Here is a 14,896-nt window from a genome sequence, read left to right as displayed (position 1 = left end):
TCCATGGTATTTCCAGTTTCTCCATTTTTTTCCCCTATTTTTGAACCATGTTATAATGAACATCTTTCTACATGCATTTTGACTTACAGAATGTAATTAACACAATTATGTTGTATTTTGAAAATCTGGCTAACTTTTCTGTAATTCCCTGTCTGGCTCTACCAATCAAGCCTCCTTAACTGTGAATGTAAACACTCTCCTCCTGTAATGTTTTCAAATGAGTTATTTCATTAGAAATGACAGCAGCTGGGGTGTGGTGGCACACACCTGTAACCCCAGTGACTTGGGAGGCTAACGCAGGAGGATTGTGATTTCAAAGCCAGCCTTAGCAACTTGGCAAGGCCTTAAGGAACTCCGAAAGACCTGTCTCTAAATAAAACATAAAAAAGGGCTGGGGATGTTGCCTAGTGGTTAAGCGCCCCTGGGCTCAATCCCTGATACGAAAAGAGAAATGAAAGGAATAATATTTACAAAGTTAAAGGGAGGTCAGAGACCTTGAATTTTGTAATTCAGATACTATACCAGATACTATATGATAACGTGTGTGTAATTTTATCAGGACAATGTTATAATAGGTAAATGAACATACCCCAAAATAGCTTTGGCTAAGAACTTTAGCTTAAATCTTCTGCCCTGCTCTCTGACATAAAGCAATGAAGTGTCAATAACATATGGATGTATCATCTGAGGAGGAAAGAGAATACAATGAGTAGCATCTTTTGCTAAAGAGAAAAAAAAAAAAAAAAACCATTGAGGTAGGGGTAGAAGAGCACAAGGCATTGGATTTGATATAAACAGAGCATGCATTTATGATAGACAAATGAAGTCTTAAATCAGATACGCACTTTCAATGCTCGGAGATCCTGATCTAGAGAATGGCCTACTAACACAGCATCAGGAGGAAGCAATGCTTTTAACTGCCTCTGCACATCTTTAAGTTTGGTTGTCACTGGGTTAAGAATCTTCTTTGTGATTCCAGAAAAGCTTTCAATAAAAGGATAGAAATGGACAGGTCAAAATATTAATAAGTTTTTCTCCCTAGAAAGTCTTTAAAAAGAATAAAAATTATTTTTAATAAATGCTCAAGGTACAAAAAGTTGAAAATACAAATAAAGAGAAAATTAAAAGTAAGCCATAATCGCATCACCCAGATATGATCACTATTTACATTTTAAATATCCTTCCCTATTTTCGATATTCATGAGTAGTTACTACAAAATGCAATCACAATGTATTACTGCTTTATAACATGATTTTTTCAGTTTCAATATACCATCAGTTTCACATTAATAAATCTGTTTCAGCACATCCTTTTAAATGGTTAAGAGTTGGGCTGGGGAGATAGCTCAGTTGGTAGAGAGCTTGCCTTGCAAGCATAAGGCCCTGGGTTCAATTCCCAGCACCGCAAAAAAAAAAAAAAAAATCATAAATGGTTAAGAGTATTCCATTAAATGCATTAACTTATTTGAACTAATTTTCTACTTTTATTTATATTCCCATAGTTTTATAATACTATAACCAACATGCTTATACATACATCTTTGATACAATAGAACAATCTACATAAGTATCATGGTCTCTCTATGCCTAAGTAAGCAGATCTATAGGTATATATTAAAGGATGGAAAGAGTAATGTTTCACAGACTTTTTCTTTGCCTAACAGAGTACATTCTGAAATTACATGCTAATCTTTGGAGAAAGACAAAAATTCTGAGCTTCAACATCTTTCATAGAAAAGTTAGTTTTGTTTTATTATGAGGACAGATTAAGTAGTAAGGTCATCTGACAGCCAAATGATAGTTTTCAGATTTTCAGAGGGCTTACCAGAAAAAAAAATTACCTCCAGTTTTTTGGCAGTTGCTAGATAATGAAGAGAATTGGGAATTCTGAGATAAGGAAGATAATATTTTGCTGACTTAACATCCCAGTAATATTAGAGAATGAGAAGGGCAAAAACAATTAACTATATGTGAAATTTCAATATTAAAATATATAAAAATGTTATATAGAAAAATATAAAATATTAAAAATATTAAAATATAACATTGCATAAGAAGATAAAACCTAAGTAAACAGAAGCTATAAGCCTTTCCTGTTAAGTCTTATTCCATTCTATCTAGTTCAATAGCTCTAGGAACATCTGGAAAAAAGTAAAAAATACCTGGTAACGTAGTCTACAATCTTGTCATCAGGTTTGACCAGTTCATCCATAACACAGCAGCCTCCTTCAGCAACCAGTGAGATGCGTGTTAGTTCTCTCCCTCTCAATGTGAGGCACTGAAAGATCAGGATGGTCAGGCTGCTGAACTATGAAAGTTATTGCTTCCTCTCATCCACACTGCTACTGCCACCTACTCTCAACTACCAGGGTCCCTGCAGCAGTGGCAAGATGTTTGTTTACTAGAGGATCCAGGATGAATGAAATTAAAGCTAGGCAAGTGGCTGAATGTTATACAGTACAGTACAATTCCTCTGGGAAATATTGTTCTCAAGGAAGATGAATGTCAACAATCATAACTGTACCTACCATTTATAGACAGTATACTATTTCCAGTATTGTGGAAAGTACCACTATTAGGTAATTTTGTATCATGTGTGATACCGGAGATTGAACTCAGGAGAACTTTTTACCACTGAGCTACATCCCCAGCATTTTGTTTTTGAGACAGTCTTGCTAAATTGCCCAGAATGGCCTCAAATTTGCAATTTTCCTGCCTCAGCCTCCTTAGATGTTAGCATTGCAGGTGGGTTCCACTGTGTCTAGCTCAATACATAAGCACACTCTAACCTTATGAGGTAGCTTTTATTATCCTTTCTTCAAAGAGAGAGAAGCTGAGGCTAAGAGAGGTTAGGGGACTTGTTCAAGGACATAGACACCAACAGGGAAGATAAGACTCACATCCTGATTATGTCAGATTCCAAAACATTACCTGTTAGCTACTCCACCAGGAATTACGGACCATTTACTGAGTACTGAGAAGTGATGCACTTTAAAAGGAGAGTTACTAAAATCAGGCAAAGCAAAACACAGCAGGTGATAAAGCAGGAAAACCCTACTTCTGATTTTCAGTGTGTAAAACTGAATCAAACCAATAGTAATTAAGGCAGAGTTTTTGTATCAACAACAAAATACTTGTTCAAATGACAGGAGTAAACCTCTAATAATGTGTGAAGACTAAACAAAGCAACTAGCTGAAAAACTTACATATCTATTCTTCACAGATCCACAATTCATAAAATATAAATAAAAGGGCCTACTTTCAGCTATTTAAACTGTATACTCGAACAAATGCATTGGTTCACTAATATTGGACTCGAGAAATCATCTTACACTAACTTCCAGTTTCCATCATTCTAGCCGAAAAAACAAAAGTAATACTTACCATTTCACAGTCAAGCCCAAAGAGAGGACTGTTGTCTGTTATGGAACCATTACATTTGGTAGGTATAAAGTTTTCACAGTCAGGAGAACCTAGAAGGAAAAATAATAAATATTTTCCTTTAGAACCAAAAATGATAGGTGCAATGGCACATGCCTGTACTGCCTATGACTCAGAAGTTGATAGAGGAGGATTCACAAGTTCAACACCATCCTCAGCAACTTAGCTAGACCCTGTTTCAAAAAAAAAAAACAAAAACCGGGTGGAGGGGCAGTTGGAACTTGCCTGGGAATGTAGCTCAGTGGTAAAGTGCTCATGGATTCAATCCCCAACATATGCGCACACACACAAGACTAGAAACAGTAAACACCACTCTTAGATTCAGCCAGGCAAACAAAATCAGAAATGTCATATTTGCTAGGAACCTTCTCTATGTTAGACATTTAAAACATAAAGACTATGTAAAAGGGAATTTCTGTCCATATGTTTTCCTCCATCCTCTCATTTTTATATTCTGAGAGACTAATGTAGGCTGCTGTTACAGGGTATCCTGAGGCCTGGACTTCCTGGTAGTTACCACATAACAACTTTTCTATTATTAGAAATAAAGCTAAATTGTGGCTATGTCCAAAGTCACTGGACTTTTTCCATGCAGGTACTAAGAAAATGAATAAAATATGCAAATAAGTGCAGGCAGAATTTCTTTCCTAAATAAAGCAAGAGAAAATACACAAGATTCCACCACAGTGGACATCAAGGAATTGTGCAGCACACAGAAAGTTTAACATTCACTTTGTGCACCCTGCCACCAAAATCCACCCATGAGATTTCTCTGAAATCTCTACACAGGGGCTAGAGTTTTGGCTCAGTGGTAGAGCACTTGCCTGGCATGTGTGAGGCTCTGGGTTCGATTCTCAACACCGCATATAAATAAAGATCCACTGACAACTAAAAAAAAGTACATTAAAAAAAAAAAAAAAAATCTCTACTCAGTCTTACCTGACTTGCAGCCCAAAAATTCCCTACAGAGGCTCATAGATGGGCTCAGGGTACCCTGCTGCATGTGTACCCTAAATCAATAACCAGACATATGTAGTTCAGTGGCCCAAAATATCTGAATCATGTAAGATTTCTAAAGCAATGAAGATAATTTTGAGATCTTGTTTGACAAAATCAAAGGAAAGAAAGTATGAAAACCTCTGACCAGTTTCTATCTCTCAGAACCCTGAAATTGGGTGGGGTTGTGGCTCAATGGTGGAGCACTTGCCTAGCACATGGAGCACTGGGTTCGATTCTCAGTACCACATAAGAAATAAATAAAAATAAAAATAAAGGTTCATCTACCACTAAATACACACACACACACACACATATTTAAAAACAAAATATTTAAAAAACAAACAAAATCCTGAAATTTCCAGCTGATGGCAATTAAAAGAAATCAAAATCCAGCTTGGTCCAGAAAAGGCAGCACCAAATCTGGGAAGCATTACACTTGCTACTATCTTTTATCTATACTATTAATGGCAATAATGGCAAAAATATTACTAATATTTTGAAAGTATTTATGTACCCAACAACAAACTATGTACCGTTTGTACACTAACTGACCTAATCCTATGTAACTGATCAAGACTCTGAGCCCTGACCTGCTCCACTTGTTAAGGAAATGAGGCATGAGATGGGAAGAGGATTAAAAGTATTGGAGAAATGTTAAAATGTTAAAGACATACTGAGAAGGAATGAAATAAAATGGAAAGGGAAGGAATGAAAGGGCATAATTTTCTCACTAAATATTTCAATGTAATTTAACGTCACGTTCACACCCTATCTTAAATAATCACTTTACCAATCATGGTTTATATCCTTTACTTTGGGAAATACTGCACTTCAAATATTTTCTCATAAAAGATGGAATAAGTAAAAATAAGCCATTTGGAAATTAGGTAGAAAAATAAACTTTCAGCAATAGTTCTTAAAACTGTTATCAACGTTAGATTAAGTCTAAGCCAACCTTGTAATGGAAAGTTAAATGTTTTCATTTCCTCCTTGGTCAGAAGGCATCGGATCATGCCCACTTTCTTAGAGCCATACTTTTGAATGATGGGGTCGTTCTGCAGGTTGACACTGGCTTTTGAATTGGCAGAAGGTAAAGAACCTGAAACAAGAAAGACAATTGAATGTATGTTAGAATGTCTAAGGCCCTCATAGGACATGTCTCCTAACATTGTGTAGGTGTTTAAGACCCAGCCCCAACATTGCGGGGGGCGGGGGGGTTTGCTATCTAATATAGTTATAAATCACAAATGAAATATAAAAATAAAGGCTATAAAAGGAAAAGAAGGAAGAATATACACTTCAGGCTCAAATGGTTCTTTAGGGTTTAAGAGAGGAAAAGATAAGCTGAGTACTACAGGAAAAAGGCAGAATTTAAATACTGGTGTGTTAGCCCTGTTATATTGCCTACCCATTTCTCATAGTCCATTTTAGCATTTAGCTACTCCATCTCCTCAAGCAATCATCTACTATAGCTACCTACTCAAGCAGCACCAGCCTATTCCTCAATTAGAAGCTGTCAGTGTTTGGGTTAAGGATATGAACCTGGCTGTACAGACAAATCAGTGACCTGATATTTCTTATTGAGACATGTTTAAATGGGACGATAATTAGCTATGCTGATTGGGCTGGGGTTGTGGCTCAGTGGTGGAGCACTTGCCTAGCACATGTGAGGCACTGGATTCCATTCTCAGCATCACATTAAAAAAAAATAAAGATATTGTGTCCATCAATAATTTAAAAAAAAAAGAAAAGAAAGAAAAAGATCAACCTCAAATATTTGTGGAAAAATGCAGTAGAGACAAACTAGAAAAAGCTTTGTTGGAAAAAAAAATTATGACTAGAGTCTGGAGTAAGATGGTAGAAGGGATGGGGAAATACAGAAATAAATACAAGAAAACTGGTACAGCAAGGTGACAGAATAACTGTGACTCTGTATTACACACTCAGCATCGCTATAAATACCAACGAGCCCCAGTGAACAAAACCAACAAATTCTCCTATTGAATAAATTCTAGTGGAGAAGATGTATCAAATAAATATTAAATATTTAATAAATCAGGTGATGCTAACAAATATGAAGTAAAGTAGGGAATGGATGACAGTGATTAGTAGGGCATGAAAATGCTACTGCCATAAGGTCTCAGATAAAGTGACATCTGAATGGAGATTTAATTTATAGGAGCAAAGGGAATGAGTCACGCAGATGGCGGGGGAGGACAGGGAGTTAAAAAAAATGTAAATTCAAGACTGGTGTCTTCAAGAAGTGTACTAACAGGAGAGAGAACTTAAAGATGAGAGCTTGTTATCTGGGGATAAGAAAATGTTTTTAGTTATGTTTGCGGTGACACTGGAATATCAATCAACAATGTCCAGCAGGTAGATGAAAATCCAAGATTGGAATCTGGAACATCAGATCTACAGATAAAAATACAAGAATCATCTATGGAAGACTAATAAGTAAACAGGGTAAAATGGATGAAGAGTCCAAAGAAAAGATGGGAGAAAGATCAGAGTGCTATGGACTATTCCTTGGGGACTTTCACATTTAGGGTGGGAAGATAAACCAAAATCTTTTAAAAGGACAAAGCAGCCATCATAAGCTTCTAACTCTTCAATGCCTACAGAATGAAATCCTAAGTACTGCACTCAAAATCTACAAGACATTGCATTTATCTGCCTCTCCAGCTTCATCTCTTACCACTACCTTCTATTCCCCTTTCCCCTCAGCAATCCCAATTGCTATTATTCTTCAATCATGTGAAATTTTTTTTGTAACTGTATTTTCTTTCACAAATCAGTATCTTTGAGCCTAAAATCTCATGATTGCTCATGTAATTTATTTGAAAATATTTAAAATACAGTGTATGTTAATTCAGACACAGCTTCAAATTAGATATGGGCATCTATTGGAAAGAGAGGGAAACAAAGGAAAGGTAGAAAATTAAAGATGTTGAGACAAAGGAGATGTGAAGGAATCACTGGTTATTCTTCACCACTTTTTCATGTTCCCTCAGTGCAATTAAATAATATTTAACTATTTTTGAACATGAAAGCTATCACTGAACAACATTTATCCTTACTGTCTACACTCTCTAATAAGTCCTATTCTACCACTCACCTCCATGCCCCCACAAAAAAGCAGAGTTAGCTATAACTTGCAAGCAAGATACAATTCACATCCTGAAAAACACAGATAACATGGATAATATATCTTCAAGAAGCTCTAATTACTGGGTCTATACCTCTTGCAAGTATATTGCTAAAACTAGGAGCATCTAAATCTCCCATTCATTACTGAGTATTAGGAAGTGTTTCCTACATTAAAGGCAAAACCTCTACCTGTATGCTAGTTTGTACAAAGATCCAGTTACAGTTCAGAAATTATTCACAGTAATTCCTAAGAATCCAATGTTAGTGACATCCAGGTATCCTTGGCTAGTTCTGAGCCACAACCCTGACAGTGGTTCCAATGTATAACCTCCCTGGGTACCTGCCCAAATTTTTCCAAAACAAAACAAAACAAAAAACAGTCTTCTGATTCAGCTAGTCAGAATTCAGTTTTGTTTTTGTGTGTTTTTTTTTTTTTTTGCGGTGCTGGGGATCGAACCCAGGGCTTTGTGCACACAAGGCAAGCACTCTACCATCTGAGCTATCTCCCCAGCCCTCAGTTGTTTCTTCAACAATAAAGTTGACTGATAAACCTATTATGACCACATCTATAATGAGCACATCTGGAAACCAGAGCTGCAATCATACCTTCAATGGTCTTGGGCAGATCTCCAGCTGTTTCTTTATTTTGTAGCCCAATAATATCAGCGAGAAAATTAGATGATGGAGGCGGCAAGCGGAATTTCTGAAATTAAAAGGTGTTTTATAAAAAATTTGAAAGCAATTGAAATACTGTGAAAGGTCTGGAATTTTATTGTTAGCTCAGTACTATGAAAGGTCTAGGCCTTAACTGTTTGTATTGTAAAATAAAAACCATTTCCTTAATAGGAAGTAACTAGGTAAACAAAGCCAAATTTAGTACTATTACCACCTCCTGGAAATTTTCTTTGCCTCTTTCATATTATACCTTGTAAAAAAAGAACAAACATTATAGAAATGTACACCTTAGAGAAGTCCTTTTGTATTTTCAAGCACTTCCATATTTAATATTACAGTGAACAGCATGCTAGGTAGTCAGAAACAGATGATAAGAGCAAGACAAAGAGGTTGAGCTCTAGCCTCAGATTCACCTTCACCGTTTTACAGCTATAACTTGGACATGTTACTCAGTTTCTTAGGGAAAAAAAACAGAACATCTAAGGTTATTGTGTAATTTAAAATGATGTATGTAGTATGATTAATATACAACTCACTATATAAGAAGTGCTCAGTAAATGGAAGCAAAAAAGAAAATGGAGACTCAGGGAGATTAAATGAGGGTTAATCAATTCAAATGCCTTCAGAAGTAAATGAATAAAAGAAGTCACTAGGGAATGGAAGAGGCTATGGGCAAATGGAGAGCGTATGCCTCAAGATGACAGCTGCTATTCAGTTCCAGATACCATTCCAGGGAGCCCCAATCTTATATGATTTTTAAAAAAGAGGTAGAAAAACACAGATTTTATGTATACTTTATAGTTTCTGAAAGTATCATATCGCAAATTAAATAGGACAATATCAGGGGCTGGGGATATATATAGCTCAGTTGGTAGAGTGCTTGCCTAGCCTGCACAAGGCCTTGGGTTCAATCCACAGGACCACCCAAACAAAACAAAAACAAAAACAAAACAAAGCATCAAACAGGACAGTATCAATCTGGAAGCTATAGACCATAATTTGTAAATAAGTGTTCTGCCTCGGTTACCAAAGAAAATCTAAGAGAAATCTAATACCAACATGAGGCCTCTAACATTCTACAACCCCTGCCATTTGTTTTGTGGTCATGAGGCACAAATACATGCACTAGGAATGAGATGACCTAACTCACCCCCTCTAATACAAAATTTTCTTAACTTACATGTTTGAAAGCTTTTCGGAGAAAACCAAACTCCAAGTAGAACCTATAGAAATGTAGCTGACTCATTCCTTGAAGTATAAAAACCACTACGCTGTTCAGGTGGTTTTGATGAAAAAGTTGGCACCACCTATTAAAAAAAATCAAAACAAAACAGTCCTGAGTGATGCCCTCAGTCAGATATAGGTATACAGAAGGAAAGCATGGAAAAATAAAACAGGGATAGCTAATGGACTTTTTTATCACACAATGATTTCCTAGAATTGAAGTCATTACTACAGAGAACTCCAAGATCTCAAGACAAATATTTTTTGCACTCAAATCAAGTAAAATACCAAGGGAAATGCAATGCTTTAAATTCACTATCCCATTAAGATTTGCTTCAAATCAGAACATAGTTCATTTTACAAAGACTCATCTCCAAGATCCCCAACCTACTTGCAGTCCTTCTTAGCCAAGAAATCTAATGACTGGCATCTAGAAATTCAATTTTAGATAAACTGACAAACTTATAGAATATTGGAATAGCAAAATTCTCTCTTTGCCCTTTATTCATAAGAGGAAGGCAATTACTGACTGGAATTACTAACATATTATCATGTTATTTCAGTGGATCAACACTATGGGGAAAAAAACTAAAATATCTAAGGGAAGCCGGTCAGATGAGACACTGGAGCATATACACCCCATCTAAAGAGGAAGACTACTACTCAGTTTTGACAAATACATGCCAAATGGGGAAGACAGAGATAGTTTCCAGATTTTTTAGTTTTTTTGAAGACATCAAAAATCTTGATTTTTATATAGAAATTTCCAAATTTAATGGCTGCTGGCAGCCATTACTAAAAAAATAAAATTAGACACACTGAATGACAGATGTTGGTAAGGCAGACATGGCCCTCTAGGCACTAGTTTGAAACCTTTGGTCCACACATACTAAGTTCATCTCATACCTTGGTTTAGGAACGTTGGATTTACCCAAAACTGCATACTTCAGCAATTCACAAAGCTGGCCATGGGTTACTTCACAGTTTTCAGCAAATAAAATGGTAGATAAGCGGGCCCTCTGTAAAAATAAATCAGGGCATGGCAAACCATGATTATTAAGAATAGCAAAGTGAGGCAAATTATTCTAGTTTCTGATTACTTTTACAATCATAACTAAGGATTCTAATTAATTGAAAATAAAGGCCTAAAACAACAAGCTGTGATACTATTAGGATATTTAATAAACATTGATATAGAACCTGAATTACCCTTGATTATGTGCTAGAAAATGCAGGATAAATAAAATATGCTTCATGCTCTCAAAGAGTCCATCCACTAGGAAAAAAAAAAATGTGACAGGTAATTACAATACAGTGTGAGTAAATGTCATCAGAAACATAAGGGAGCAAAAAGGCCTTGGAGGTCAGAGTTTGGGAGACAGTTTCAGTGACAGGACAGCACTGGGGCTGGGCCTTGTAAATAAAATGCCTTGTCAGGTTGGAAAGGACATTGTGTCCAGACACGTAGTGTGGTTTAACTGGAGCCAAGACCACATGTTGCACAGTTGTGGCAAGGGAAAAGACACAGGAACTAGACCATACATCAATGTAGTCTAAGCTAAGGAGTCAGCCAACAAGAAGTTCAATGAGTCTCCCACCTCCTTAAGAAAACTGCACTTACACCTGGTTATCAAAGTAGTTTGTGTTTGTTATTAAAGACTCAGAACATAGAGATAAGTAACAGATAATAGATACACAATAAATATAAAAGCCATCTGTACAACTCAGAGATAATTATCACTTTCCATTTTTTATTTTTTAAGAGTGCAGGGGTTAGGAACTCAAACCTTGGGAGTCACACTACCAGAGTTCAAATATTCTATTATCTTAGAGAAGTGTCTTAACTTTCCTGACTTACTTTTCTTACTTATACAGTGACTATAATTCTATCTCATGAGATTGCTAATGCCACACATTAAGTCTAGGACATGACATAAGTACTTAGTGAACAACAGATAGTATTATGGCTAATTTTCTCCCATGACCTTAAACAAATATTGAGCATTTGCTATTAGCCAGATACAGTTCTGAGCTCTTAACATGTGTTAAATCATTGAATTCTCAAAACTCTTTAAGTACTACACTTCTCATTTTACAATAAAGAAACAAGCAGGTAATAGAACAACTGGAATGCAGACAACAAGGCCCAAGTTCTATTTATCTCTTTACTATCCACCGCCTAACTTATGTGAAATCCTTTCCCTGTCAGTTAAATATAACATCAATTTTAGTACATAAATAGCTCATTATCTAAATATCCCTAACAATTATAATCTATTTGAAAAAAATTCCCTCTTGATGACACTTATCTAATCACTTCCTCAAGATAAATTAGTCAAAATGAGCAAGTATATTTTAATCTTTAGATAAAATTGCTAACCACAAATGTATGAGATTTTAAGGTGGGACTAAGCAAGACAGGGGTCTATAGTGCAGTGAAGAGTCTGAGTAGGGTAAGAAGGGTGCAGTCCAGGACTACAAGCAGAACCTCAACATATCATTGTAGAGGGTATCACAGCATGAGATATCAAAGCCTGAGCAACATGACAAGCCACCTGCATAGAGGGAAAGGTAGACCATGAGGCCTGGCATTAGATAGCAGAAACTCTCGGGTAAGGAGGATATCAATGCTTAGGGACAGTGGAGACCTGTTGCAAGATTTAGAGCCTCAGGGTGAGGGTGTCTGAGAGAGATAACGGTAACAGTCTGTCCCAGGAGAGAAAGGGTGTGCCAAATGTGACCTGATATGATACATCCCAGCCAGGGTGAGAAGGATGTGGGGATGGGAGGTGGTGGCAGTGATAGGGAAACAATCAAACATGGAAGATAATGAAATCAGGCTTCTCACTTTTAGAGAAGCTCACAAATGTGAAAAGGAAGGAAATAAAATGAACCCTGTAACCCTGTAAATGAATCCCACTATAGAGATACTGACATGAGTTCATAGTTTTCGATATGTATGGACACAGGAAAATATTTAAATGTAAACTGTTCAGGTGAGTTTATGTATATTTGCATTCAAATACACATACATAACTTTAGCTCCATCTTTTAGGGGTAGTGACATCCCAATAGCAATTAGCACATCTAGCACCCAGATCTCATGTTTCTAAATTGCCTTTTTCCACTAAAACAAAAACAAAAACAAAAACAGATATTCTAGGAGAAAAGGCTGATTCCAGGGCTGGATTGGAAAAAGACATCTTTTTGTGCCAGAAGTAATGAAATGCTAAAAGAATGATGGAAACATGCCAAAATGATATATAAGCATCAAAATAAATACAAAACAGTAGAACCCATTGAACAAAATAGATATCCATGAGTTTATACTTATAAAGCAAACAAGTAATGAGGAGGCACCCCAAATTTATGAAGATAAAAAGAACTTTAGTTTAGCAGATACTAAGTAATTAAGGTTAATAAGACCAATAAAAGGGATTAATCAGAATCATGTACCAACTCAAGGGAACAGGCATCACTTCTGTGAAACCCCAAGATGCATGAACTTAATCTAATCAATGAAGAAGCGATCACATGTAACTTAAGAGGCATTCTACAAAATAAGTTGTCCAGAATTCTTCAAAAGTAGTAAGTCATGAAAGTCAAGGAAAGAACTGAGGAATTGTTTGAAGGAGACAGATCAACAGAACAACTAGACAGATTTGGGGTCTGCGGGATAGGTAGCAGCAACATATTCATGTTAATTTCCTGATTTTGACAATTACATAGTAATTATGTAGACCTCTTTGTAGGACATACATAAAAATACCTGGAGAAGTGGGGAGTGAAGGGTTATGGAAAATAATATTCCTATAAGACAGCTTCCCAAAAAGCTGGGGAAGGTGTGGCTCAGGAGAAAGGAGGGGAAATTGGCCAAACATTAAACCTCTCCCATTGATAACAATGGGCCCTGGGGGAAAGGGACAGATATGGAATACTGGGTCCTAAACCTTGACCTTCCCCCAGGGCAATTTAGTCCTCAACTGGGAGCATAGTATAACAACAGACAAGATTTGAGTACTCATCCCTCAGGGTCTGGTTTTAACCCGAACTAGCCCGAGGGTCAAATCAGCACGAGCATGGTTTCCAATGACTACAACATGCTCACTGTACCCTACAAAACCAAAATCCCCTCTGTAACTGAAATGGGCCCCAAGGGCACCAGACTCTGGAAGGTTCTCTGAAAGGATTGAGGTCTACTTCCTGTCCTTTTGCACTTACAGGGAGAAATGAGCAGTGTCAGCAACTATTTAAGTGTTGCCTGCAGGAAGTTTTTTGGAACTGTTTTTGCAACTTTTCGGTTAAAAGTTTGAGATTGTTCTAAAATACGATATTTTCAGCATCTTTACATTTCTTATCACATTAACCCTCATTGTTTTCCCTCATCTTAAAAAAGTTGCAATTCTATTTTGATAAAAATGTTCGTGGCTGAATTCCTGTCAAATGTATCACTGAACTTATTTTCTATTATCTTCTGTGTTCATACTAGAACGGTAGGTCCTTCATTTTTTTCACTGATGTACCCCAAGTGCCCAGGTTAGAGCCCCAGCAGATAATAAAAACCTGATGAATGACTCTCAATAAACGTTAGGGATGCTGATCGTCCCTATTACTCCCCCGCTAGAATGCAAACTGCACGAGGCCAGGGAATTCCGTGTTTCTGTGCACGAGGCTACTCCCAGAACTTAAGACTCCTGAAGACCTCAATAAATACCTGCAGAAGGAACCTACATTTTGTGGGCCAGGCACTACGGCTTTTAAGAACTGCAGCCCCGAAGCAGAAAAACATGACAATACCATTCTCACTGTAGGGATCGCAGAGCAGATTCGGCGAAGGCAATGGGAGGGTGAGGCTGAGTCCCGCGCGGGACTCCAAAGGAGGCTGGGGTGAGGGTCTGTGGGATCCCCTTTGCTCACCTTGGCCTCGGGCTGCCTGTCCTCGAGATCCCAACGGGCTCTCCTCACTCCGGGTGCCCTGATCAGCCTGTTGGGGACCCGTCTCCTCTTCCTGCCCTTCCTGGGGAGCCTCCCGGTCTTCTCCTGCTCTGGCTCCATGAGTCTGTGGGGAAAGACCAGCTAGAGGTGAGAAACTCCGACGACCAGACCCGCTGGGCCTCGACGGCTCGAAAGCTCCCCCGGAGGCGCCCGCACTCCGCACCTTTCGGCGTTTTCCCCGCCCTAGGAAGCCAGGGTGCCAAGGCGCCTCCCCTTCCCGCCGACGCGCCCGCTGCCTCGTGCACCAACCGTCCGCGTCCGAGGCCGGATTCCAAACGGCTCCGCAACGACGCCACCGCCGCCGGCCCGCCGGCCGAGAGGGCGCTCCCTGGCGGCTTCTCCGCCTGAAACCACTCTCCACGCCGCTGAGTCTCGGAAACGCCGGAGAGAAGCGCCGAAGTGAGCGCAAGGC

At 38.0% G+C, this 14,896-nt stretch overlaps 1 protein-coding gene across 1 annotated transcript in view; it reads right to left on the bottom strand.

Moving 5' to 3' along the window:
* The window catches only part of REXO5 (RNA exonuclease 5), a 30,967-nt gene extending 16,085 nt beyond the window's left edge, over window positions 1-14,882 (bottom strand). Inside the window, exons 1-10 of the mRNA XM_079120912.1 lie at window positions 14,734-14,882; window positions 14,407-14,548; window positions 10,396-10,508; window positions 9,446-9,572; window positions 8,197-8,293; window positions 5,396-5,539; window positions 3,385-3,473; window positions 2,163-2,278; window positions 846-984; window positions 590-684 (exon numbers count right to left, since the gene is read on the bottom strand). Of these exons, the coding sequence (XP_078977038.1) occupies window positions 590-684; window positions 846-984; window positions 2,163-2,278; window positions 3,385-3,473; window positions 5,396-5,539; window positions 8,197-8,293; window positions 9,446-9,572; window positions 10,396-10,508; window positions 14,407-14,544 (1,058 nt within the window). The 5' untranslated portion in view covers window positions 14,545-14,548; window positions 14,734-14,882. The remainder of the gene's footprint in view (window positions 1-589; window positions 685-845; window positions 985-2,162; window positions 2,279-3,384; window positions 3,474-5,395; window positions 5,540-8,196; window positions 8,294-9,445; window positions 9,573-10,395; window positions 10,509-14,406; window positions 14,549-14,733) is intronic.
* Between the last annotated feature and the right edge of the window lie 14 nt (window positions 14,883-14,896).

This window comes from Sciurus vulgaris (assembly GCF_902686455.1).
Source record: "Sciurus vulgaris genome assembly, chromosome: 18".
In the NCBI taxonomy this organism is placed as follows: Eukaryota; Metazoa; Chordata; class Mammalia; order Rodentia; family Sciuridae; genus Sciurus; species Sciurus vulgaris.
Note: the sequence above shows the minus strand (reverse complement) of the source record. Positions and strands in the feature narration are given on the sequence as shown.